Source organism: Lonchura striata, chromosome 12 (assembly GCF_050655825.1).
Source record: "Lonchura striata isolate lonStrDom1 chromosome 12, ASM5065582v1, whole genome shotgun sequence".
Classification (NCBI taxonomy): domain Eukaryota; kingdom Metazoa; phylum Chordata; class Aves; order Passeriformes; family Estrildidae; genus Lonchura; species Lonchura striata.
Window position 1 is genome coordinate 8,737,450 of NC_140714.1, and position 26,507 is coordinate 8,763,956.

The following is a 26,507-nucleotide window of genomic DNA, read 5'->3' on the forward strand; positions in this document are numbered from 1 at the left end:
CTTGACAGATGCAAAGCATTTTTTGCTCCTTCACTCTCATTTTGCAGTGGTGGCACAACTACAAGAAGCACAGTGAATCCATTAATTAATTACTCTCAAATATCCAACTCCTCCTCAGTCCAAACAGATGTCCTACAAACTTGTCACTTCATGTCTCAGGGTGCCTTTGTGGAAAAAGTTCTGTAGTTTGTTTTACTTACATTAAATAAAGAATATGCAGAAGCTACATGTAAGGTTCAAGGAATAAGCAGAACTTGGTATCACAGAATCATAGGATAGTTTGGATTGGAAGGGACCTTAAAAATCTTGTTCCAACTCCCCTGCCATGGAGGCAGGGACACAGGGGCATCTTCTACCAGATCAGGTTGCTCAGGTCTCCATCCAACCTGGTCTTGAACACTTCCAGGGATGGGATATCCACAATTTCTCTGGGTAACCTGATCCAGTTTCTCACCACCTTCTTCACAAAGAACTTCTTCCTAACAAATTATCTAAATCTCCCTTCTTTAAATTTAATTTTTCTTTGCCCCTACAACTCTCAGGGGAAAACTGCTCCAGAATTTTACTTCATCAACAAGTAAAAATGTCCTTCCAGTTTCCAAATTTAATTGTATTTATGATTGCTTTATGCTCATTTGTCCTTTTGCCAACACTGCTCTTTAGCTTCAGCACTTTTGCTTCCTCAGTCATTTCCCATACACAAGCTTGCAACTTATTAGTCTCCAAATGCATGACCTTGTACCACACAGCAGTGAATTTCATCTGATTTTCACTAGTCCAGGCCTTGAGTTCATCCACTTCTTCCTAACTGACAGACTGCTCCTATTTAGAGTTCTTTCATCTGTATAATTCACATGTACACATCTCCTTTTTGGGAGAATTATGTGAATAAAAATACCAAAAATTAGTCAGAAGACTAGTGCTTAAAAATTGTACTGTAACCTAGTCCTTCAATTAAATTTTTCTAGGGTCTCCTGTAGCTCCCAAACCCTCACGATTCTTTACTTGCTTTGCAACTTACTTTCTGATTAGCATTATCCCTAATTTCCCTAGGAAGTGCCAGATCACATACACAACTACAGTCCAGCTAGAGAAGTCCAATTGCATTTTCCTATATAGAAAATTAGTTATCTTATCAACGATGTCCCTATAGATTTATCCTCAATGTATTCCATCAAATCAGTCCTGAGCAGTAGCCAAAAGTACAAGTTACTGAAAGATTTTTTGCAAAAGTGCCAGGTGCTGTATATTTTATCCAAGCACTGTTCACCATTTCTCATAACCCAAACCTCTATTAGTGGCTAATGTGACACCTGTGCCAATGTTTGCCCCTGCACCCAAATTCCATCATGCCTGGGACCTGAGTATCCCTATTCATCTCAGCAGCCACCCCAGGACACAGAACCTCCCCAGTCTTCCCTGTTTTAGATTCATGTTGTATCAAGGTGTAGTATAGTCTACAGCAGCCTTGGTAGAAAGTTACACCTCTAGCAAGTTCCAAAAAGAATAGAAAGTTCGGACAGAGAAGGGACAAGACAAAAATGTGACCTCTTCTCCCGGATTCATGACATTCATGAAAAACTGAGCCAATAAACACAGTTTCACATCATCATGATGGCAGTGGTGTGTGGGACTCCTGAATTATGCCAGTTTGGTTTGCATCCCAAACTTCTCCAGAAGCGGAGGGTAACATAACAAAAATTTAAGAGATTGAAAAACTTTTTGTATTTTAGCAATTCCCTGAAGTCTCTTAGTCGACACTTACTTTGTATCTGGCTTTATTCATAAGATCTAATGATGAAAGCATTCAAACTATATTAGTTCTGTGACAGCTCGGATCACCAGTGCACACAAAAGCACTGTGAGCTTTCACCTTAGCAATACATCCTGAAGTAAAAAGTAAATAAATGTGCTACTCCACAAACTATCCTCTGTGGGGGCGGCTGCTGCTCTACAGCAACCCCCAGAACATGGTTCATTAATGTAAAATGAAATTTAGATTAATTCAAGTTTTATCCTTCAAGAGGACTCAGTTAAAGTCATATAGAATTCATGCTTTGGAAGGGAGCAATGTATTTATGTCACATTGTCTACTACCAAGTCTTTGCAAGAAAAAATATAAATGTATAAAGGGAATATCAGATTCATTTTGGTATGTTTAAAGTTGTTCATGCTCCCCTCATGAAAGAAGAATTTGTCAGCTCCCTCTAAGAAATATACAGAAACATTTGTTTTAAGTTGTTTAAAATGAACCTACCACAAATTTATCTAAGGCATGACTCCCCTCCTTTTCAGTCTGCTTACAGCAGAAAATAAAAGCTGGCTGCGTCTGAAAGAGGAACACAGCTTTAACCTCCCCTAGCCTTGGAGGTTTTGACAACCAGCTACTCAGTCAAAACACAGTAAATATTGATTTACATTTCAGATCAAAGATATGAACAAAAGACCAAAGACAATCAACTTTCAGAATACATTGTATTACATAGAAATGCAAGACATTAGGTCAAGTACTCTAAATCTTCCCCTCAAAATTGGTGACATTTTTTAATCTTACTTCATATGGAATATCCTAAGACATTAAGCTTCTGAAAGGTTTATGAGAATCAACAGCAGGATGCAGAACAGATGTAATTGATGCTGCCATTAGTGAAAGGTGGGAAGAAATGAAGTCACTACTCATTTGTTTTGGCAGCAGCCAGGCTGACATGCACTCCCTGGCTGTCCACTCAGCACAGCTCCTGCTGGACACACCACAGCACAGACTTTCTTTTCTGGCTGCTGAGCAGAAATAAAAAAACACACAGAAAGGAGTTTTGACATCTGGGATCTCTGCACTGCAGGAAGAGTTTTAAGAAAGCAGAAACTAGTCAACATATAAGATAAATTACTAGGAATGTAGAAATGTGAAAATATTATAGAAGAAAAGGAAAAACTAAGTGGGATTGTTGTGTTAAAGGTATTACGAGAGACAGAGGAAGTTGAAGTTGTAAGACAGGAGGATCTTTGGGCACAAATCTGCATGATATGTCTCTGTGAAGACTTTTTTTCAGAGAACAATTTTGTAAGACCTAAAATGAAGAATGCTGCATGGAATCCAGTGACTCAGCCCAAAGGAATTAATTGAAAAATGAAGATGCTCTTTATTTCTCAAAATTTGTATTTGTGTTTGTATGTTTATTTATATTCCAAATGTGCAAAGAACTTTATTTAAAAGTGCTCATATTTCTGAAAAAAAAAAAATTTAAAAGATAACACAACAGAGGCATTTATATGAAGTGCCTACTATGAGAAACCTTAAACCCTAGCAATGTGAACAATAATTGAATGAAAAAGCAGTATCAAAACACTAAACAAAAATCTGACAAGTTGGATGAGCAACATCAAACTATATATTGACTTGTTTTTTTTATCTTGTCAGTAAAAATAAAATCAAAGGTGGAGAGAAAGGAAAATAAGCCCCACAGTTATCAGAACAAATAAAGGCTGTGTTTATCCCATCTCAGCACAAAAGAACACAGGAAATGTCAGAATAGAAGATTTTATTTTGACCCATTGCAACCCATATTTTTCTACTATTTTATGCTGCTTTAAAGGAAATACTCTATGGCATTCTAGTTCTTTGTACAAACTATGTGATGGAGAGATTAAGAAATTCCTCTGTGAGTCCAGACAGCCATCCATTTTAACACTGGATCATGACACTGCTCCTGAAATTCCAATTTTTATTCTTGTCTGGGCAAGTTACCAGGTACTGTAAACTTTTTAGGTACTGTAAACTACCTGCCTTAAGAAGTCTCAATAATTGCAAATTACAGTGGTTACATTTTCTGTATATACACACTACAATCAATAGGATAAAGACCATTGGTCCAGTTCAGAGGCAAAACTCTGTGCAGCACTGGACTGGTGTGGAGATGGTTTCATTCTGAGAACAGCTTGAAGATCATTTCATTCCAGACTGAGAACACTCTCCTCTGATTTACAATAGATAATGTGCTGAGTGCATAATACAGAAAATGTACAATGATTTCTTAAGAAATCATTGGCACCTTAATTGTTATAAAAATCAATAGTTGATCATTTAATGGATTTACTGGACAGAGAAGAGTGGCTATGCTATTTCAAGTTTCCAGCAGTCATCCAGAGGCTATTTTTCTATAATCCTATTCAAAAATTCTCTGAATCAAAGAAGCATGACCAAACTACAAAAGGCAGTACACAAAATATCCTTTTGCACTGCAAAGCTGAAATGAAACAACCAATGATTGGTATAGTTTGGGGTGTATGAAGACTATAACTCCTGTAAAGCACGGTATCAGGTGCAAAGAGAACCTGTATATGTTTTTCACTCTAACTTGCCCGACTTAAGCACAGGTTGATTCAACACTAAGGCAAACCATGGCAGGTTTTCACTTTTCCTGTACCCTTTCCTTGCTATTACATAGCTTTAATGAACTACCCTGAAGAAAAGAAGGGGATTAGCACATACATTGCATAAAGCTGATGGATCTTTCAGTTACAGAAATTCACTGCCTTTCTTCAGATGATACCACATTTTTTTAATCTGTAAACAGATATCAGTTGCCTCAAAATAAACCAAACAAAACATAAAAGAGGAATAATTTAATAATCTTTTTAACCCTGTGCTAATTGTCTTTCTACAACCATGAATGCTGGCTAACTATTTAGCCACAAATAGTAGTGGATACAATGGTGACTAGGCAGTTAAATTACCCTGCATGATGTAATCTTGGCAAACATGCTCCTAGGAAGGCGACTGGCTGAGCAGGAATGTTTAGAGGAAAGGCAGAGTAGCCTGGCACTGGGGCAAGCACGCCTTGGCTCCATGGTAGCTGTTACCAAGTGAAGGCAGAGCAAGCAGCAGCTCACATCGTGTTTCCCTTCCTGCACATCAAGAATGGTAAGAAGGAACTACAAAAAATTTCATAGCATGGCTGGGTGTCTTCTTTTTTTAGCTTAAATAGCATTTATAATATATATAGATCTCAAGACAAAACATAACATTTTACAAAATACAGTATGAACTAGAAAGACAAGAGATCTCCAAACTACGTGAACTGACAGATTTAAAAAGCACAAACCAAACCAATTCAGAAGAATACTGAACAGACTGGCAAATGGTCATTAGAGCTGAAATAGAGCTTTACACAGAGAAAAGGGAGACTGCTCCACGTGGGAGCAATGACATGCAATAAGGCTAAGTCAGAAAAGGATGAAGGAAGATACAGAACTATTCCTGTGAATATAAATCCAAGCTATGTCAGTGGGGGTCCTTTAAAAATGGCTGGGTTTAATATCACACATCAGATATCTAATGCACATTGAATACTCTTCTAAATTAAATAATTTCATTTCCCAGCATGATGCTCCTAACTTCTTAGTATTTTAATTTAAGACAGGAGACCTAACCACACCTTATGCTTGGGTTATTTATGAGAAAAAGGGATGTTCCTGTGTTCAATTTTCCTAGTCCAAGACACAATAGAAATCTCTTCACTGAAATATGTTCTAACATGTAAGAGGTGAAGATAAATGTATACGACTTCTCAGTTTTTCCCAAATTATTACCCAAGCACTTGCTGAGAACTCTGCCTTTCCAGGGCTTTAGTAGATGTACACTGCACAGAGGCTTCAAATACTCAACCAAAGGAAAGTGCATAACCTAGCAACTCAGGTATCAACTATAGCCAGTCCACAGGTGCAATCTCAAAGAATTCAACAGTTTTTCCCACATCACCATAATTCCAAAACAGACTATGGAAGTATGATGTGCCCAGGCTATGGATGGACTAAATTTAATGACACAAGATTCCTAGCCAGTCTTACATTACCTGCAATTTTTGGGTCACAAGATATGAGTTTTTTCTGTAAAACTGGAAGAAGACAGGGAAAACAAATTCCCCTCACAGTATGCCTAAAACCAGTTTCCAGTGGCAGATGGCAAAGGGTACTTGAGCAGCCCAGTTTTGCCCCCAGAAGTCAGGTAGCTCTTTACACCTTACATTCACAGATGGCTGCTTCATACACCATTTCAACTTTAGGTTCTTCAGCCCAAATTTCAGGTTTTAACTGGAATTTCTAAACTACTCAGGTCTTAGCATAACTCCTGTCAGAAAGGGTGCATAGTTTTTAGATCCAGTACTATGTGTAATTAATTTCAGAACGACTTCAGGTTAAACCATATGTAATGAACTATGTAGTTTCTGTTGGCTACAGAACTCCACAATGGTTTTTTAACCTTTCTTTTCCTATAATCGCCTATCTTCTGTCCTTGTTGTATTAACAGGTTTTATTTAATAACCTGTAGCTCTGCTTTAGTATTATTGTTTTCCTTATCTCCAATACCTAAGAACTCTAATCAGTGTAATCCAGTGTATGATAAAACAACATTGGATTTCTTTAAAAATCCTAAGGTAAAATGAGAATGCTAAATACATTCTAAAACTGATTTAACTCATCCCCTTCGTTGGCAAAATAAGGATGGTACCTGCAGGACAAAAAGCGAGGAAGGTGAGCAGAGCAATGGTGAGCTGAGTACAGAAGGTCCCATCCGTGGCTCAGCCCTTCCAGTTCATGTATTTCATTATGCTGTGATGGGTTACAAGGTTCTTAAATAATTGCTCTTCAAAGAAACATTAAGACACACTTTGATGAGGAAAACGGTATCCCAGTACTTTTCTGTGAAAAGGCTACAAAGTTTCACGAAGAAATGCTGTGATCAAAAAAGCAGTCACTTCAAGGGACAATCTTCTTTGACTAGTATCTCATTATAAAACCACAGATCAAACTGCTTCCCCATAACCTTGTTCCCAGAGGTTTTTGAAGCCATCGGGAGGTGTTTGCTTGTACTTGCAAGTGATGTTAAACTAATGGGGCTGTCCTTGCTTCCCCCTTGTAGGGAAAAATGCCAGAGCTCTGAGGCCACTAATTCTTTAAAAACCAAGGACTGTGATGTGGCTGCTGTAGCTCACCCTTCATCTCTCTCAAAACAAACAAACAAAAAAAAATAAAATTAAAAAAAAAAATAAAAAAAAAAGCTCACATTTTTGAGAATTCACCCTTAAAGGGGAAAGGGCAAATACGTTTCATGAGTTGACATGTCAACGACATTTGCACTTGAGGCGCCTGCAGGAGCCCTGGGTGACACGGCGTCGTCTCCCACACGCTTGGGGGCACCTGTGAGGGACCAGCACGGGCTCGGCCACAGCCTCGGCCATTTGTGAGTGGCTTGGTGCGGGGCCGGGGACCGCGGGCAGCGCAGCCCACGGGCCCCGAGGAGCCGCGGCCGCCGCTGCCCCCGGGCTGGTACCGACCCTCAGGGGCCGCGCCGCCATCTTCAACGGCCCCGCCGCCCTCACACAGGTGAGACCCGGCGGCGACCGAGCGCCCGGGCTCGGCGGCCCCGGCCCCCATCCTGAGCCCGGCCCCGATCCCGACCTCCATCCCCGTCCTCCATCCCCGTCCTGCATCCCCGACCTCCATCCCCGACCTCGATCCCCAGCCCCGACCCCCGTCCTGCATCCCCGACCTCCATCCCCGTCCTCCATCCCCGTCCTCCATCCCCGTCCCGACCCCAGCGGAGCCGCGGCCGTGCCGCTGGAGCTGCGCAGGGAAAGGGGAGCCCGCAGGTGGTCGCGGGTCTTGTGTCAAAGCGTTTTGCTGTCCAATTTTTATAAAGCGAAAGCCTCGGTTTTAAGTTATTCCCCCCCCCCCCCCCCCTTAATTCTGTACGTTGTGCGTAAAAGCGTCGCCCGTTGGAGCAGCGGTAGTCTTGCAATAGCTTATTAATGGTCTTTCTGCTCATTTATTATGGTAACTTGTATTTTGAGAAAATATATAGTGGTGTTACAAACTCAGCTTTAAATATTTAATATGTGGAATTCATTTGTCTGGGAGATACTAAAACCCTTCACTGGTGATGAACTGCTTTCCCTGGCGTGTCCCAGCCACCATAAATCAGCTCTGGCTTTGGGCCCATGATGGTGAGTTATATGTATGAACAGTCTTGGGGCTAAGCCTGTGTGCCCTGCCAGAAATAGTGTATTCCTGTCGTTTTTCAATGCAAATTAGTAGTATGTGCAAATTCACTTTATTTTTCTTCACAGATATGACTTTGGAATAAAAATGTCTTAACTAAACATAGCTTTTCCAACACTGGGATATTGATCAGAAGCTTGTATATTCTTATACTTATGTAACTGGTGTCTTTTAAGATAAGGGACTAACCATGCCTGTGAAGGGGTTTAGGTGTGTGTGAGTCTGTCCATCCCTGTCTCTCCTGGATTTAGAACAGTGCTTAGCACTAATTAGATTAAGAAAGCATGAGTGTCTTTTTGCACTGGCTGTTTGTGAAATACTCTTTTTGCTTGTCACTTTCAAAGGACCAATTGTTGGAATCTGGGGCTACATAAACACCAAATATTATTGAAATAGACATAAGAACCTGTCATAGAATGGAGATATTTTTGCAGAGTACTGAGTGGCTTGGGTGAATGGAAGGAATAAGGGGCCCTTTTTGATACTGCTATTGTTGATGTAAGAAGCATGGTGAAACTAGTGTTCAAAGTCACTGCACAAACCAAGACATCACAAGGTAAACTTGGATAGGAATCTATTAAAAGATAAATCTTTCATTGCTGCTTACCTTTATAAATTACATTCTTGATTATTTGTTATTGACTGATACATTAGGCCTGTATTTCCAGTTGGACAGACATACATAGTTCATGGTACATGGTTCAGGACAATAAAAAAATAATTTTGATATGTGACTGAAAAATGAGAAATTAGTAAATTTATGGCATTATATGAAGATGTCATAAAAGTCCTATTTATTTGATAACTATGCAAAAAAATGAGGACTTACATTTCAAATGGCTGTTGATTTTTTTAGTCTCTCTGGATTTTAAGTACTCTTGGATTTTAGACTTTCTGGAGGGACTGGGAAGAGGAAAGGTGAAAAGAGGATAAATACCACAAATATCAATTTTCCAGACTGCTTTCTCCTTTAAAAATAGCTTACTATAATTAAAGACAATAGTACTTGATGCATAATGGAAGCACTTTTTAACATTACCTCAGTAATTTTGTGACAAATATGTCATTCACTTAATGGTTTTAGTGGCTACCAATCTTAATAGGATAGGTAATTTCTAGTGTTCATTTGTAGTAATGAAATTTGGTAAGTTATAATTAAGCAATATAAGAGCAAAGATGTATTGCAATGTCACTTGCAGGATTTTTCCTGCCTTAATGAAAAACAAACTGACATTTCACTGATTTCACAGAGATATTTACAATGATCAGCTTTGTAGTTGAATGACTTGTCAAAACACAAATGCCTATAAACTTTGGGTCAGTTTGCCTTCCACTGAAGTTAGGAAGAGTCACCTGGTTATGAATTTGGTACCTTCAAGAGTCATCAGTTTTCTGAGTTCTGCAGATTAGGAGATAAGGTACCTTGTCCATATGAGTATCAGTTTGAAACACAACTGCACTGGTGACAGATTTTAAGCCAGAATACTGGTAGTAGTCCCTGAAAGAGATATTTTTTTCAGTCTCAGAACTTAAACTTTCTATACAGTGACATCAGAATCCTGACATTTATTTAGACCAGAATTCCTCGCATTTATTTAGTTATAGTATTTTTCCTGAGATGTAATAAAGTATAACAGAACTGCAGAATATGTGAGGGCTGTGCTAGGTGCATGATGCTTGGCAAGTCTGAAACTGATCTTTAAAGCAAAAGTTAGTGAAAGTGCTTTGACCCAAGGAAAAAGCAGTGTATCCTTTTACATCTTCACTTAAAATCAATAATAAATAAAAACTGGGTGATGGTAAAACCCTCAGTCCTAGAATGACAAGAGCATCAGAGTGTGAGTTACAGGGATGCACTCATCAGGAGGGCTTGGCTCCTGTCTCTCATTCACTACAGGCCCTTCACATTCTGCTCTGGCAAAGGAAATTAAAACAGTAGGTCACTGAAATGAGTTTCATGTGCCACTACTTCTCACTAAGACATGAATCATACAATTTTGAGTAGTTCTGGCTTGTTTAAAGGCTGTAGATAATAACAAAAATAGGGCTGCAGACAGAAATATGAACAGTGATTCCAGAAATAAGTGATCTTTATGTTAAGTGAATATTTAGAGAGAAGGAAAAGTCTAATGCACTTGCTTTAGAAGTGCATTCTTCAAAAGGTATTTCTAAAATGTCTCATTCATAATTAAGTAGCTCAATATAACTATTAATGTAGTCATTTTAAAGAATGCCAGCAAGTGGAAAATCTGTATAGAAAATGCTCTAAAACATAGGATAATGCAATTGGTGTTTTAGAAGTGCAGTGACTATATTAGTTAAATTTGATCAAAATACTACTAATTACAAGTTTTGATAGACCTGTTACAAATGCTGTGATTTTTAAGTTTTATTTTCCTTATAATAAAAAAAATTTAAATGAACTAATATTTCTGGCAACAGTATGGGATAAATTTACAATATCTGATTGTTTTTCCATTTTTATTTTATTTACAGACAACTTTAAGATTTAATTGTTGCTGATTAAAATAAGTGTGGATAAATATCAATAGATTTCATCATGTTTTCATAAATGAATTATTATTTACTTTTTCAAATAGAATGCTGCCCTAATCCTTTAGATGGATACATTCTTCATGAACTCATGCATGTTGCCACTGAATTTCTAGTTCATTTGTAGTCATATATGTTTTCATAATTTTTTTAACTTTGTTATTTTTTGGTTGTGGGAGCTGAACTGTTCATTATGAGAAGCTGTATTTATAATCACCTGGTCAGCATATTGTTTCTATTTGTTAAAAAACTGGTTGCAATCTGAAAAAATACCCAGTAGTTAAAAACAATTTCATTCTTAATTTGTTTGTAGCCAAACTGAACATGAAAGCAAAGTTCAGTTAATAAAAGTGAGGCAGAGTCTTGTGAAAGGATTCTTCTGTGAGCTGAGGAGCACTTTCAGTTCTCAGTGAAGGTGCTTGTTGTCTCTTGTGGCTGATTTCTCCCTGTCTTTGGAGTGACAACTCCCTTTTATGTTCAGGGTCTCTTCACTTTCTGTGGATGCCAGGTGAGCCCCAAGACACTCAGTGTGATCAAAGAGGAGCTTCCAGTGCCAGTCCCTTCCCCTTCCACTGTTCCAGTTCTGTAACTGCAGAAATCTCTTAATTGACAGTGACTTGAGCAGCCCTCAGATAACTGAAGTGCTTGGTTTGAGTCTTACAGTAATCATCCTCAAAGAAGAGTGCTGAATGTGAAAGAAGATAACTTGTCTCAGAAGTCTCTGCCAAATTCCTCTAGATGGAGAGATTTCTGTGGCAGCTGTTCCATGTTTCTATTTTTCTATATTGAATGTTAAGCTCCTCTTTAATGGATTCTAATGTTTTCCAGTGGGCACTTGAGAACAAAGAACAATAAAAAGTATGCGTTCAAGATTATTTTTAAGTGTTTTTAAAGAATGAAAAGTCTTTGTTGATTAAAAATAAAGACTGACATAAAATTACTAGTTCTGCTTGGAGTATAAGAAAAGGCAGCCCTGGGTACTTGATGCAAAAATATGATTTTTTCCAAGACAATGTCAATATTAATATTATTTTGGTGTTAATTCTTTTGCAGTAGCATTCCAATGCAGTTGATAACACATTTCTACTCAGAAAAGTACTTTATAATAGTATTCACATATTTTAAAATATGGCTGGACTGTCATTATAGGATTTTTTTCATGTCAAATCCTATTTAAAGTTGTTTGTTTGTTTTTCAGCATAGCTTGCAAGTGTCATTACTGATTGGAAGCTAAAATTATTTTCTTCCTATGAAAGCTGGGAAAATGTTCAGAAACCATTATCAGGTAAAATAGAAATAATTCTAATTTTTACCCATTTTTCATTTCATCTCTAAGAAAGCTCAATTAAAATAGCATATTCTGAGATGCAAAAAGTACAGCTACAGGAGTGTTTTGGAGTGTTTAATAATTCAGTATTTTTATAGAAGTGTCATGAATTAGTGAGTAGCTGCTGATGCTGTCAGGTCTAGAATGGGCACATCATGAGTTTGCCAATGACATTTGTTCTTTGCCCCTGTGAGCCAGGGAAGGCACATCTGCTTCCATGAAGTCATGGAAGGAGTCCCAGCTCCTAAGGTGTAGTCAGAAAAGGGAGTTGGTTTATTCCCTTGGTCCAGCACAAGCTTGTGACAACAGCAGTCACAATATTTGGAGCTTCATTATCCCTTTTACTCTTTCCTGGCCTCTCTTCCCACCACACTTTACCCTCCCTTTCTCTGCACCACTCCCATCCCAAGGGAACAGCCTACCCCAACTACATTTTCCCTGCTGATCCCAGATGTGCTACTTCTGTACCCAAAATTGATATTTCTGATGCTGTTCCTAGGCTGTCTCAGCTTTTCATGGAATTTCTGATGCCTAGCTGCCACTGGCTTTGCAGGATTGTGCTCCCCAGGGATGCCCTATACTCCCCTCCAGTTGCTTGTGTAGTTTGGCAGATCCTTGCCCAACTTCACTGGGACCCTTCATGAGACCCAACCATTCTCCACAGCACCAAGTATCTTTTGTCAGCAAAAGTTGCATCACTGTTTGTTTGACATTTTTTCATGTCATGTCTGGTATTTTTCCATGTCCTGTTCAGTTTAACCTCAAAACAGGGCTGACTCAAGGGCTGTGCTATCAACAAAATGTATTTGTAAAGATGGAAGAAAAAGCCACTTGTTCAAGATTTGCTGCAAGCCCATACAGCTTGACAGTTAAAAATATTTTTTAACTTTTTGAGAGTTTGATCCTGTAATCCTTAAATAAATCAGGTAACATGGAAATTGATTGTATATCATATTAAAAAATTATTCCACTGTAAGTTTAAAAGATATCTTGAAGTGCAGTTTATGGAATGCCATTTTGAATTTCCTTAGAACTCACTAAGTCCAGTCACTGGATCAGCCATATGGCTGGAGCTGCCACGTGTGTGTGGGCAGAGGAAAATACCTAATTCATAAACAGTTCAGAGTTGATGTTCTCTGAAAAACTCATATGAGGAGCATTTCTTTTGCTTGCCCCTCTTGCACATTCTGACTTGCAGGCAATTGCTTGGGCAGCTGAGCATAAAGAGAATTGGAGAGTGCAGGCAACTAGAAATGAGAAGGGAATGGCAGGGCTGTAATGATTGATTAGGTCAACCATGCTGCTGAAAAATGCTTAGCAAACTGTAGGCTGAGTGCATCAGATGTCACAAAAAATGCAACATCAAATGGCAAAAATCTAGAAGCAAGTAATTCCTTAAGCAGAAGTGATGAAGCTAACCTCCCCAAGAGCCTGTGTTTGGATTCCTTGATGTCCAGCAGGGCACATACTCTTGTGCCAGGAGTTTTCACCTGACACAGGAACATCCATAATAGTCTTTTTCCAGTAGTAATTCTCTGTTCCCTCGTGGAGGCTGTAGCCATTACCCTTTTCATGGTGATACTGACTGGAACAGATCTACTCCCAGACTGCTGAAATTGGCCCAGAAAAGTTAGTAAATTTTTGTTTGGTCAAATCAGGTTGAAAATCGGTAACTAGTAGAAAAGTTACTAAAAAATATTTAGGCAGAACCATTCACATATATAGACAAATGGTGTAAATTCCATTTCCTTTGGAAATCAGACAAAACATCCAATCTGCAACACCTTTTATTTTTTAGCAGCGTATTTTAAAACTCACTTCATTCAGCAAATTGTAGAAATAAATCTTATCCAGATATAAATTAGTCATCTTTTGCATGGTTTTTGAATATCTACGACAATTTTGCTTTTTAGAGAATGACATAATAGATAAAATAATTTAAAATACTCCATGGCATTCCTTCAATTCTGATCCTCTAGTAAAGCCAAATATTGACTACACAAATTGATATGTTATAGTAGTCTAGAAGCTGTTATTGATATTCTGCTGTCTGACTGATCAGTAATACTGACTGTGGTAACAGTGTGATACAGAGGGATATTCTTAGGTTCTCATCTTGATCCTTGATAATTTAGTGCTGAGCATTTGACTGGATGATGCATTCTTAAACCATTTTATCATAGGGGGGCCGGTTTGTTGAAATATTCAGTGCTCAAGGCAAGAACCCAGGAGCAAAATGGAAGATTTTTGGCAACCCATCAGCTATATCAAAAGTAAGTTTTAAAGAAATCTGTAAAACCTAGAGTATAAACCAGAAAAATGTGAATGAAGCTTAAAATTAGAAAGTAATGAGGGCTTTGACCTGACAGTGGAGTTGTCACTTGCAGTTCTGTCATTATGGCAGACTAAATGACTACTTAAATTACTTCTATATGCCTGCTTGCAGACTGAGTTGGTCACAGTGTAATTTTGCAGTTTAAATATTTAGAAAGTAATTTTGGTACTCTGGTAACCAATGAATTGAGCTTTGCTCACTGAATCGTGAATCCTGTTTGTCAGCAATATTTGTTCATTAAACATACAAGTAAAGGACATATTTGTGTTGATTATATTTTTGCCATCAAATGTGAACCAGTCATACTTGCAGTGCCATCTGCATTTCTGATATGTTAGGAGCATGGTTGGTTTTCAGGAGGAGAATTGTATCCAGATGCTTATGTTTCTTGTTCCTTTCTGTAGGAATATGACAAAGAACTAAAAGGCTTTGTTTTTGTACTTGAAGGAAACAGTCTAATCAACAAAATGAAGCTACCAAGGGAAACCAAACAAACTTGTGAGTATCAAAGAATTAAATGTCTGTGATGCTGTTCTGATTATTGCATCAATGTTATATTGGAATGCTAAACATTATTCTCCCTTAGTTCAGGCATAACTCAGCATAGGAAAAGTTTTGTCATTAACTTTTTAGCAGGTCTGTTACAAATAAGTAAACTTACAGAAATGCCATATTAGAGTAAGTGCTGTAGGGAAGATCTAACATGTCCTGGTGCTGCCAAGTTCACTCCTGTACCTGATCCTGCTACAGACCAGTGTCTGATAAATAACTTCTGACTCCATTGAGCACTTTCTGAAGTCAGTAATTCTACTGGCATTAATTAATGTGAACTTGGTTCCTGTCCCCTTTCTTAGGATTTTTAAATAATTTTTACTTTTCTATCAAATAAGCGATAGTGGTACAATAAATTTATACCAAATTTTTTGCTGTGTTTATGTAATCAGTGTTTAAGGGTACTATGGAATATTTTCCCAGGATGTCTGTTGCACCACAATAATCCAGAATCCAAGCAGTCTGCAATACAGCAGTCATCATATTCTTTAAACTCCATGACAGGGTGCTGTACCTCATAAGGCTTGTAGGAGTGAATTGAGCTGGCTTAGAATTAACTGCTTGCTTTTGAAGAAAAATTGAGATAGTGATTTTAAACAAATGGAATGGGAATCTTCTAGTGTACTTCTAATGTAGGGTATATAGTAAGGCATAAGTTTTTTCCAATAAATACCAAAAATAAAATCCTTTGGGCTGGTGACTCTGTAAGGCCTTGAAGTTTAATCTGATTTTCATAAAATAAATTGGCTATTATCTTCATTAAATATTAATGCAATGTATTTTTTGAGAAGCCAAATGAATTTATTTTCAATGGTGTAATAAACTAATATAGCAAACAGTAAACAATTAAAAGAAAAACAGTTGTTAACTGTTGCTAAATATTAAAATGAGGATTAAGAATTTATTGTGTGGGTAATCACTGCTAAAAATAGTTTGGTTTTAAATTTACTTTACCTAGTGCAGCAATACTGAAGTCAAGTTTCCATCTGTTACCATTCTGTTTCCTTCTGTCTTGGTCTCTTCTCTTGAGGTGTGTGTACCTCAAATATTTAATTAATCAAGTATATCATCTCCTGGTTGGACTGGAACTTTGTATACTCTTGCAAAATAAAAGATACTATACATGCAAATCTAATTTGGAGTTTTAAGGTGTCATTTGACCCTCAAAAGAAGAAAGTTCTGATTTGTCATTCTTTAAAGGAGAAGCCAACGCTGCTGTTCAGGCTTGTGAAGTCAATGAAAAGCAGCCCATATTGTCCCTGATGGAATATCTGAGAAAACAACATATGGTTCAATTCAGACAGCTTTGTACTGTTTTCCCTTGATAGGAAGCTACCTGAATTTTTTTTGTTTTCTCCCTCAGTCCAACTCCTTTACTATTATTCTAAAAATCAGAAGCCTCCACTGAGCATCATTGTCATGATCTGAATTGCATTCTTACCTAAGAGTTTTGTTGAAGTTGCTTAGCAATGTGTACATTGTCACCAACATGATTGCAAATGTAACATGACTATAAGATAATCTTGATAGGACAGTATTACTTCATTTTATAATTCTTATGGGAAATTTATTGTCTTCATGCTCTTGGAGCGCAAAAATTGTAAGCTTAAAAAAAGGTTCCTTTTGCTTTCATGAGAATTCCACCAAAGCCACAGATGGGACTTTTAAAACAATACTTTTATTGCAGTTTGAATTGGATTTCTTCAGGTTTTTCTCGCATTCGTATGTTGTGTGAACCTTGGGAAATAGTGTTGTAGGAGCATAGCATATGGTACAAAATTGAAATGTGGGATAGTGAAACGTGCATCTGCATGCACACAGCACTTTTTTTCTTTTTTCCTGTTTCTAGTGGGACTGGTGCAGCAATTTCTGACACTTCAGATTTTTGTGCCATTGGGAAAAGACTTCTCCACTGAGTTACTGTAAGATGCATAAAATTTCTTTGAATACTTAAAGTGAATTCTTGATTACAGTCATTAATTGTGGTGGCATATTTTGCATTAAGCATGGTGACTTGTCAAGTCAATAAAAAGTAATTAAGCTAATGAGATCATTATTTCTTAGATGTTTTAAATACTGACACTTCTTTGAAGACATAACAAACTCCAAAATCCTGAATGAAGATGATGAAAAATCTGAAGAAATGGAGCACAAATTTTTCAAACATATGAAAATATTGATGCATGAGGACTGCCTGAAAATTCATAAGAGAATTATTCATAAGTCATAAGAGAGGGTCCTTTGGTCCAGGGCAAAAAGAAATACATATTCTAATAACTGGAGGAGAAAAACACAACCAAACAAATGCTAAAAAGCTAGAAAAACAAATGGAGTGCTCAATTAGTATAATTATTTCCACACTGTGAAGAAAGAGAGATATAGCAGAAACAGACATTTTATTAGTTAGGTGTGAAATGATTTAATAGAGTTTTAAACTTTGGCAGTTGTCAGGCTTTGGACACCATTTCTCCCCAAGTGACACCATCTGTTTATATTATATATAAACAGCACAACTCACTCAGTTTTGTAGTCCATAGAATATCTGAGATTGGATTAACAAAAGAAAGATTATGCCATTAGAAGCTCTGTAAAAAAGGATGGGTTGAATGATATCAATTGAGTTAGCAATTAAATTGTAAAATGAAAGAATTTTATTTTTGTTTGACTTTCTGTACGTTTGCATTTAAAGGGACAAAGGGACAAAATAAACAGGATATGTGATACAACACACAGAGACCAAACACCAACTACCAACTCAAAACCAAGATTTGCTTCTCATGAATATTCTTTTGGCAGGCACAGAGATTTAATGATAGGTGCAGGAATTCAGATATTTTTTTGTAGTGTCGTCTTCAGTTTGATTCTTTTGGGTATTTGCTACCTTCTTAACAAGAACCTCTTTTCTACTTCTACTAATTTTATTTTTCTCATAAAAACATTTTCTAACACCTGTCCCACCCATATTTGACTGTTCTTTTCCAGCTTACATTTAGACTACATTTTCTTCATCTTTTCTTTCTACTTCCTGTTCCCATCTTTACTATGTCCATAAGAATATATGTTCTTACTATAATCTTAGGTACTTGTATAGATTTAAATACATGTATTTTGTATTTTCTATATATACATTCTATGTAACCTATACTATATTGCTGTTTAATGCATAGAATATAAACTATATTAACTGTATTTTCTCTGCAGCTCCAGTTACTTTGAATGAAGGTGCTTATGTCTCAAAAGTACAATATCAGTTGTTCCCCACTTAGTGCAGCTGTATGAAAAAGTTAATAAAAACTCTTTTAAAATAGTTTTAATACTGAGTTTTGTATTTGAAATCAACAATAACTTACTTGTGCCTATAAAGTCCTTCAAGACTTGCAGAATAGACAATGCATTATTTTATCCTAGCAGATTTAAGATAATTCAATAAATAATAAAGGCAAGTCCTTCTTGCCATGTGGCTGCTGTTCAGTTCCCTTCTTTTCAGATATTTTGAAAGAAATCTCTTGCTTGTTTGTGGACAAAATGTTGATGGTGCTGTTGCTTCCTGAAGTTTAATGTTCAAAGATGGTTTCTTACACAACCTGACTGCTTAGTGCTGAATCTTTGAGCAGGGAAAATTGATAGCATGCCAAGCTACAAAATTTAGTTTATGTAAAATCACTGACAAGTTTTGTACTGGCTGGGCATGAAGCTTTACATTTCTTGCTCTCCCATTCTGCAGAGAGATGGAAATAGGAATTTAGTTTGAGCCTCATCTTCTTTTGCATTCTGTTCAGTGATTGATTTGGTCAGCAAACAAGAATTTCTTTAAGACCATCCATCACTGCTGGCATCAGTGGAGCTAAACTTTCTAACTTGCTGCTGTCAACCAGTCATTCAATATTCCTGCCATGAACACTGAAATGTGCAAACCATATATTAGCTGGTTTATCTTTTCTTCAGAGGAAATCTAAATAAAATTTTAGATACTTTTTTATGTGGCATGATTAGATTAATACCACCACATTAACAATCAATGTATTGATCTCTGTAAAAATGTGTAAAATAGATTGTGGATGAAAAATTTGATGAAGCATAATAAAATCACAACTAAGGTAGAGAGCATGTAATTTATATAGCTTCTTTGGAGCAAATAATAGCAAAGCTATTAGTAATGCTGAATATAACTGTCTATAGCAAATGCAGTAGCCAGTTGTTAAATCTTCAGTGCTATGGATTTTGCTACTTTTCTGAAAAAGCAAAGGTAACTCAATGTTTGAAAAAATATTTGGATGTAAAAGAAAACAGCAGCTGGCTTGTTTTGTCATCTTTGCTTTAATTCTGAAAACATGGACATGTGGGTGTTAGTACTTCCACTTGACATTTTGACAAGCACTCAAACATTTATTCTTAAAGAACTGTAATACCAGTCATGGTCATACTTTGTTTCTGATACAGTTCTTCTCAGTGCTGGGTATCACATGAAATTAGCACTTCTTGTAATGGAAAGTTTTACAGCAAATGAGTAGAACAGTTGATGTAAGGAAACAGACCTTGAAATTGTACCATAGCATCAAATAAAAAGAGTAGACTGGTCTGGTGTGCGAACAAGAATGAGATGCTCAATTCCTGGTTATGTACTGAAACATTTTGTGGTCTTGTATGAGTCCCTTTGTATTGCTCAACCTTTTTTTTTCCCAGTTCAGGCATGGTACTTAGTCATCCATTGCTGCAGCTCTGGAGTCATGCTGCCTCTCTCAGTGATGGCAAATTCATGCTGCTTCAAATTTGTTCAAATCTTAGCATGGTAAACAGCTGTAAATCACATGTGGCACAACTTGTAGCTGGGGAGGTCTGAGTTCTCTTATGAGATCCCTCACCTCTGACATGAAAACCTGCAGAGCAAGCATGCCCATTGTCACTGAAAACTGCTGCCTCCTAGTCCAGGTTTGGTGCTTGGTATTAATGTGCTATGGCGCTCTGCTGTGCTGCCACTTCCTAGAATCACTCAGTACCATATGGACCATCTTTCCAGCCAGAATGTGTCGAGGATTCACATGATTGTTCATTCACTCTAATGGTACCTATGTCTCTTAATTTCTTAATTCTTCCTGATATTCCAGCCTCAGCCTTTAAACCTTTGCTCAGCTGGCAAAGTGCTTATCAACAGGTTTGCTCAGTTGCTATCCCACTCTTCATAGTAAAATTAGATTTGCTTGTCACTAGCCTTAGCCAGCTCCAGAAGGCATCAGCTCTTGTTATATTCTGAATTAATGCAAACTCTGAGAGTTTCAAACTCTGGAACATACCTGATAAGTTTTCTGTTGAATCTAGTTATGTGTGAAGGAATCTATAGGGAAAAAGGGGTCAACATCTCTTTATTCCTGAAGTAGTTGTGCTTGCTGATAATATATCTTATTCCAAGGCCTGTGAACAGTACAGTGGAATATGTATTTTGGTACCATATTTCCTGTTTTCAAACAGTTGTTTCTATAAATATAAGCTTATTACTTTGAGATTTTTAATAACCACAACATAATAGGTTTTACAGGCATAGCTAATTTATTCATAGATACCGTAACAATTTGAATTCATGTGAATTAGATGCTATCATAATCAGTCATCATTTTAGCTTTGCTGACAGAGATATCATAAATTATTCATGTTAACCTAAACACCCAGCATGATTTCAGATACAGAACAATATGAATCTTGGTTAGTCTTGCAAAACTTAGACCAACATCTTAAAATTCAAAGCAGGATATAGATGCTAATTCTATCATGTATATCTAAAATTATTGTAAGATTTTAGATAGAGAATGAAGGTAAACTTTATTGAATAGATTTAGCTAAGAGATTATTTTAAATCCTGGTATTTAGTAGCCTGAGACATGTTCATTGATTTTTTTTGTGAAGCATGAGTGAAATACAGAAGTATTCTTGGAAGTATTAGGGTACATTCAATTTCATAATTTACAAAGGAGATTTTAACTCATATATTTGAAAGTAAAACATTTTTAATAACTCCCCCAGTCATCACATTTTCTAGAACTTTAGATGGAAGCACTAATAAGTATAAGTATTAAAGTACTAATTATTTATATTTTGATTAGTTAATCAATGTAAGTAACGAGGTAAACCGAATACTGTTTATATTTGATTTGTAGGGTTTGTTAGTCAGGATTTTTGTATGCCAAATAAATTAAATTCTGTTAGCAAGAAAGTTAATTTTGTCTTTTTACAGGGAAGACTTCATAGTAATTAGAATTCTTAGTAATTAGAATAAATGGTTTGAATATGAGAAATATGGCTGTATTTTAGAGAACTATTATATTAGCAAGTGCAAGCATCCTGCATCCTTTCCTTTGTCTCAAAAGGATGGATGAAAGGATGGATTGTCTCTTTAGAACAGAAAATTCATGAAAAATAACAGCCAATGAACTTAAAAAGCCAACATAACTTGCTGCAGGTATAAATAACTGCATTATAGAGGTACTTTGTTTAGATTCTGGAAAAGAAGTTAGCACTAAACTTTCTACATATTAATACTCATTAGAGTACTTTGTACTGAAAAATTTAAAACTATTTTCTAGAATTACAGTTTTCTAAATTATTTGGCAAAGTTAGCCATCCTTCAGAGGAACATAGCATTGTGTGTAAAATGGAATTTACTAAATACTTGAAAACAAGAGAAAGATGAGCCTATTTCAAAACCAATGATATTAAAATATTGGTAGAATTTTCTAAAATATATGTTATGAATATTAGTGAGCACTTCCAGAATGATTTGTGAAACATGTGGAGTTGTAACATTTCCCATGAAGTTATGCTTGGTCAGGAAAAATACCAGGTCATTTTTTTTATTAGGAGAATTGATGGCAAATATGTCAGTGTCTTGTAGGGAGAGGTCAGGATTCACCATTTCTTCATAACTGCCCATATTTTGAAAGATTTTTATTCTAACAGTTAGAGTTGATGATTCTTGTTTTGTGCCTGCCACTTGTGTTGCTCCCTCTTTATGGATACTGGTTAAGGGCACTTGGTGGGTTTTTTCCTTAATGCTCTCTAGAAAAACACTATCAACAGGAAATTCCAGTACACCTTACAACTTCTTCTCTAGATCTGGGTGATATATCAGTCTTCCAGATCTGTTCTTTTGTAGAGATTTGATTTATTTTCAGTGTAAATACATCTGTTTTTATGAGGGCAGGATACATCGCTCTGGATTGCAGATCATCAGGCAGCCACTTCAGTAATGTACTATCTCCTACAAGACCAATTTACATATAGTAAGTAGCAAGTAGCATATAAAATAAAATGTATGTGAAGTACAGAGTGCTCCTGAATAAGGGAATTTGAGAATCTGAAAGCATGGCAAATCAGCTGGCAATTGGCATTCCTTTTTCTTCTGTCTTTAAAATGGAGGTGATGATTATAATGATGCTATTGTCAAATGTTTAGGAAGCACATGCCTTTTATGGAGAAAATGACACTGCAATTGTTAAGTACTAATATACTAATATACCAATAGTGAAGCATTAGCAGAAAATTCTCTCTGGATTTTGACCAGGATACAAAGAGATTTCTGTTAGTATTAAATTGCATGGGAGTTGCTCTTAGCTTAGCAACATCGATGAAATGCCTTCTTTCATGTTTGGTAAACTTCCAGGTTACATCATTTATAAAGAGAAAAACACTTTCATTTGACGACCATGTGATCCTGACAAATGAAGCATCCCTTCAACAGTTCAGTATTGTTTTTTCCTAAGTTCATTTTTGGCCTTGAATTGAACATTAACAAATGGTTATAAATTATTATCTATACAGAAACAAAGTGAATAGGCAATCTGAGCAGATGAGTCTATCTGTGCTCTTGGGTAGTTGCTCCCATTCACTTGCAATCTCACTATAGTTACCATTGTGAGGAAAATAGTCAATCAAATTTGAAGATGTAAAATAAAATTGAAAATTGAATTGGAAGGTAATTTTACTTTCAAATGGCTTGCAAATGTAGATGTTAAGTGTGAAATGAATGCAGTTAATGACCATAGCTGGAAGAGTTATGCACCTGCTGATCACAGGAATATTATTATAAATGAGGTTGATTTTCTTGTTGACCACCTCATTTTTCTCAACATGGTCTCATTACTTTTCTATCATGTCTGACCCTTAGATATAAATACTCAAGCACAGACATAATAAAAATACATTAACTCCCATATAGATTTTTTTAATTCATCTTTGAAAATCAGATGTGTGCTGCAAATGTTTCTTGGCATTGTAGATTTAACATAAGTTCTGGTTTTGTATAGCAGGAAAAAAAAGTTGTGTGTCACCAAAAGTACTCTGGAGTTATTTTGCAGCTGAGAGATATGATGTTCTAGCTCCTATTGTCAGAGTTATTACAGAAAATAGTTTCCTCAGACCCTTGCTTTATTTTTATTTTCCAATAAGCAATGTAATTGAAAAGTGTGTAAGTTACACTAACCACTAACTCTTAAATAATCTTACTTCTCCTGGGAAATAAATTATTTTATGTAATTTTAAGGCTATCTTCTTTTTTTTTTTTTTTTTTTTTTGCCTGTTTGAATGTTTCACCTACTTTTGCCTGTGGAATATAAGTATTTTTATTATTTTAAATGTATTTACAGAAATAAATTACACTTTTAGGAGTGATTGTATCTATGCATCTCAGGTTTGACCCTTCCTTGTGGCACATCTATCATCATAAAAAGTCTTACTTTAGACTTATATGACAGAGTCTGATATAAATGTGTCTTTTGATCTAAACAAATGTGTTCAGTGTTACATTTTGGAATGTAACTGACTTGTGCATTTACCACTTTCTATAACCAAGGTTCTTTTTTTTTTCATGAGGGAGAGAGATAAACCTATTTATATAACAAATAAATAGTAAAATTTAAACATATTGAGCTGATAGTATAGAATGAACTTAGGTTTTATTGCCAGTTGTTTGGAGGTATGCATGACTTAATTCTAGGCTCCTATTGCTCTGTCATAACCTCATTTAAAGCAAAATTCTCTACTGAGAATTATGCAGTTTGAAGTTCAGCAGGGATAGTATTTTTGTTTCTCAGTACTCAGTTTATTGCAACTACCTGGTTTCTCAGCATAACTGCTCATCTCTACACATAACCAAGAAATCCAGGGAGCTTCAAGCAACCATTGCTGCACTGCTTTGGACTTCTTTGGTGCACTGATTTTTTAGCACTTCTGAGCACTCAAGATTTAGAGTGAAGGGCTTCTGGAAACTAGATTAATAGATTTTCACCAAAGGCTATAGGGAATGTAAAGTGATGGGTGGAACTATGCCTTAATTAAAGGCTTAGCTGTGTGGCCCATTTGATGGTGATCTTCATGGAATTATTTCACATCTTGCTTAAACTTCTTCCAACATAAAATCAAGCCCAGGTATCAGCCTTGTAAGACACTTGGAGGTGTTCTGATGTAATCAATTTTCAAGGACTTGGTATAATTTTTCCATTCATAAAAATATGTGCAGTTGATTCTGGAATCTCTCATGTCAAACAATAACAACAGTGAGGATAAAATCATTTTTTCTTGGCATGGTACTGGAGTTTCTGCTTTTCAAGTGCATATGATTTATAAAAGGAACTGCCAAGTCTTTAAAAATGAAACAGATAGCAGAGTCCTCCACTTTGTTTTCATTTGCCCACCCATGTTATGAGGATGAATAGATTAAAGGTCAGGTTATCTGTAAGGGAGAGGAAAGAATCAGCAAGTTCTGGAAAGTTGGTGAACAGTTTGCTTTGGATGATAGTCTTAATGACTATCATTATAATGAGAAGATGCTTATGTATTTTTATTGCCTGTACTAGTAGATTTTTTAGATATTTACATACATGCAGTATATTTTGGATTTTCCTTGCTTAAACTCTCAAATTGGCAAAAATAACTAAAGTAGGTAATGTGCCCCAGAGTTAATGTCCTCCTAAGCTGACCTAAGGAAACCTATGAATATCTTAGGGTTATTCTGCAAATTTTATTTTATTCTGCAAATGTTACTCTGCAAATTTTGAGTGATGATAATTTCATTATTTAAACTACAGGTAGTCCTTAGCTAATGAAAAATTGTTTTCAGTAATAAATTAAAAAAAAAAAAAAGACTACAGGGCAGTCTCACATTTTAAAGTAAAACCCAACATTTGAATGATTATGAGTAATTACTTTTAGCAACACTAAGTAGTGACAAAAAATTGTTTTTTATAAGTATTTATCATCTTCGCAGAGGGGCTGCTAATTACAGAGAAATACCCATCTGTTATAAATAGGTTTGTTCAAAACAATAGGTAAATTAATCATTGTTTCTCCATACATTAAGCATATTTTCCCAGATTGCAGCCTTTAAAGTAGTATCTGTGCTCTGGAGTGTTAAGGGAGGACAGCTGGAGAATGTCAAGGTTGTGCTGCTGTTGTGGTTTAACCCCAGGAAGCAGCGAGCCACAGTGGGCCCTCTCCTGGAGAAGAGACTACACAAGGGTAAAAGTGGAAAATCTTGTGCATTGAGATAAAGACAGTTTAATAGGGGGAGCAAAAGCTGCACATGGAACCAGAATCTAAACAAAGCATTATCTCCTTCCCATGGGCCTGCAGATGTTCAGCCATCTCCAGGAGCTCAGGGCTTCATGCGGTGTAACGGCTGCATGGGAAAACAACATAGCTCTGAGCTTTCCCCATTCCTTCTCCTTCTCCACAGTTCTTTCTGCTGAGCATGGCACTGCGTTGTCTGAAACAGCCCTTGGGTCAGCAGGCATCAGTGTCCTGACTGTGTCCCCTCCCAGCTCCTCATACATCCCCAGCCTCCTGGCTGCTGAGATGAGGTGAGGAGCAGAAAAGGCCTTGGCTCTGTGTAATCAGTGCCCAGCAGCAATGAAAACATCCCTGAGTTACCAACACTGCTTCCAGCACAAACCCAAAGCATAGCACTCTCCAAGCAACTCTGAAGAAATTTAACTGGGTCCCAGTCAAAACCAGTACAGTTGCTAACAAGACTTGAAGGAAATAGAACATAAAAGTGACCCGTTTTATCAGCTTAAAGGAAATATTTGTTTGGTTTGTAGTTTTTTTTTTTTTTGTGACCATGGCTGTAGTCTGAATTTATTAGAAATGTTGAAATCTAGTGTCCTTGGTATCACTGTGATATGACCTGAATAGTAAGCAATAAACTGCTGCATTATAATTCACCTTTGAAGATAAGTCCTAGTGAAGTAAAACAGATACACAATGTATTGTGTTTACCTTTAAGCTGAAAAAAATCTATATGCAGTGACAGAAGCATTTTTAGGAAAAGAAAGCAAATAATGTTTTTCAAGTTAGCAGGCCCCAAGATAAGACAAGCTTTAGGGGCCAAAATATGTGTGATGATTAAAGGCTACTGAGTTCTTAGTTCATACAAATTGAATTCTTTCATACTCTGAAGGGCTGTGGAAATCTAGGAGAGTGTAGACTGTTGAGATTAAATTAGCATGTAAAGTGATTTTATATATGCAGGGATATAGCCACAGAGTTTGAATTGGAGAAAGAAATCTCATTACTCATCTTGTAAAAGAATTTTTAAATTCGATATTTGCTGTCACTGACATAAAGGTTCTGCACATGAACAGGTTTTTTGTGATTTCCCAAAGATACTGGATTATTGAATTGACAAAGATCTGTTCC

The 26,507-nt window shown here is 36.5% G+C and overlaps 1 protein-coding gene across 11 annotated transcripts in view; it reads left to right on the forward strand.

Annotated features, from left to right (window-relative positions):
- The first annotated feature begins 4,766 nt into the window (after nucleotides 1–4,766).
- CFAP20DC (CFAP20 domain containing) overlaps nucleotides 4,767–26,507 on the forward strand; it is a 75,658-nt gene continuing 53,917 nt past the window's right edge. For 6 of the 11 annotated variants that reach the window (XM_085590346.1, XM_085590349.1, XM_085590351.1 and 3 more), the window contains exons 1-5: nucleotides 4,767–4,921; nucleotides 11,810–11,896; nucleotides 14,122–14,211; nucleotides 14,678–14,771; nucleotides 16,675–16,747. In XM_085590346.1, coding sequence (XP_085446472.1) covers nucleotides 11,861–11,896; nucleotides 14,122–14,211; nucleotides 14,678–14,771; nucleotides 16,675–16,747 — 293 coding nt within the window. In that variant the 5' untranslated portion in view covers nucleotides 4,767–4,921; nucleotides 11,810–11,860. Of the gene's footprint in view, nucleotides 7,384–8,418; nucleotides 8,615–11,809; nucleotides 11,897–14,121; nucleotides 14,212–14,677; nucleotides 14,772–16,674; nucleotides 16,748–26,507 lie in introns of those variants that run through there. The other 5 variants (XM_085590352.1, XM_085590356.1, XM_085590347.1 and 2 more) reach the window with 4 other exon arrangements.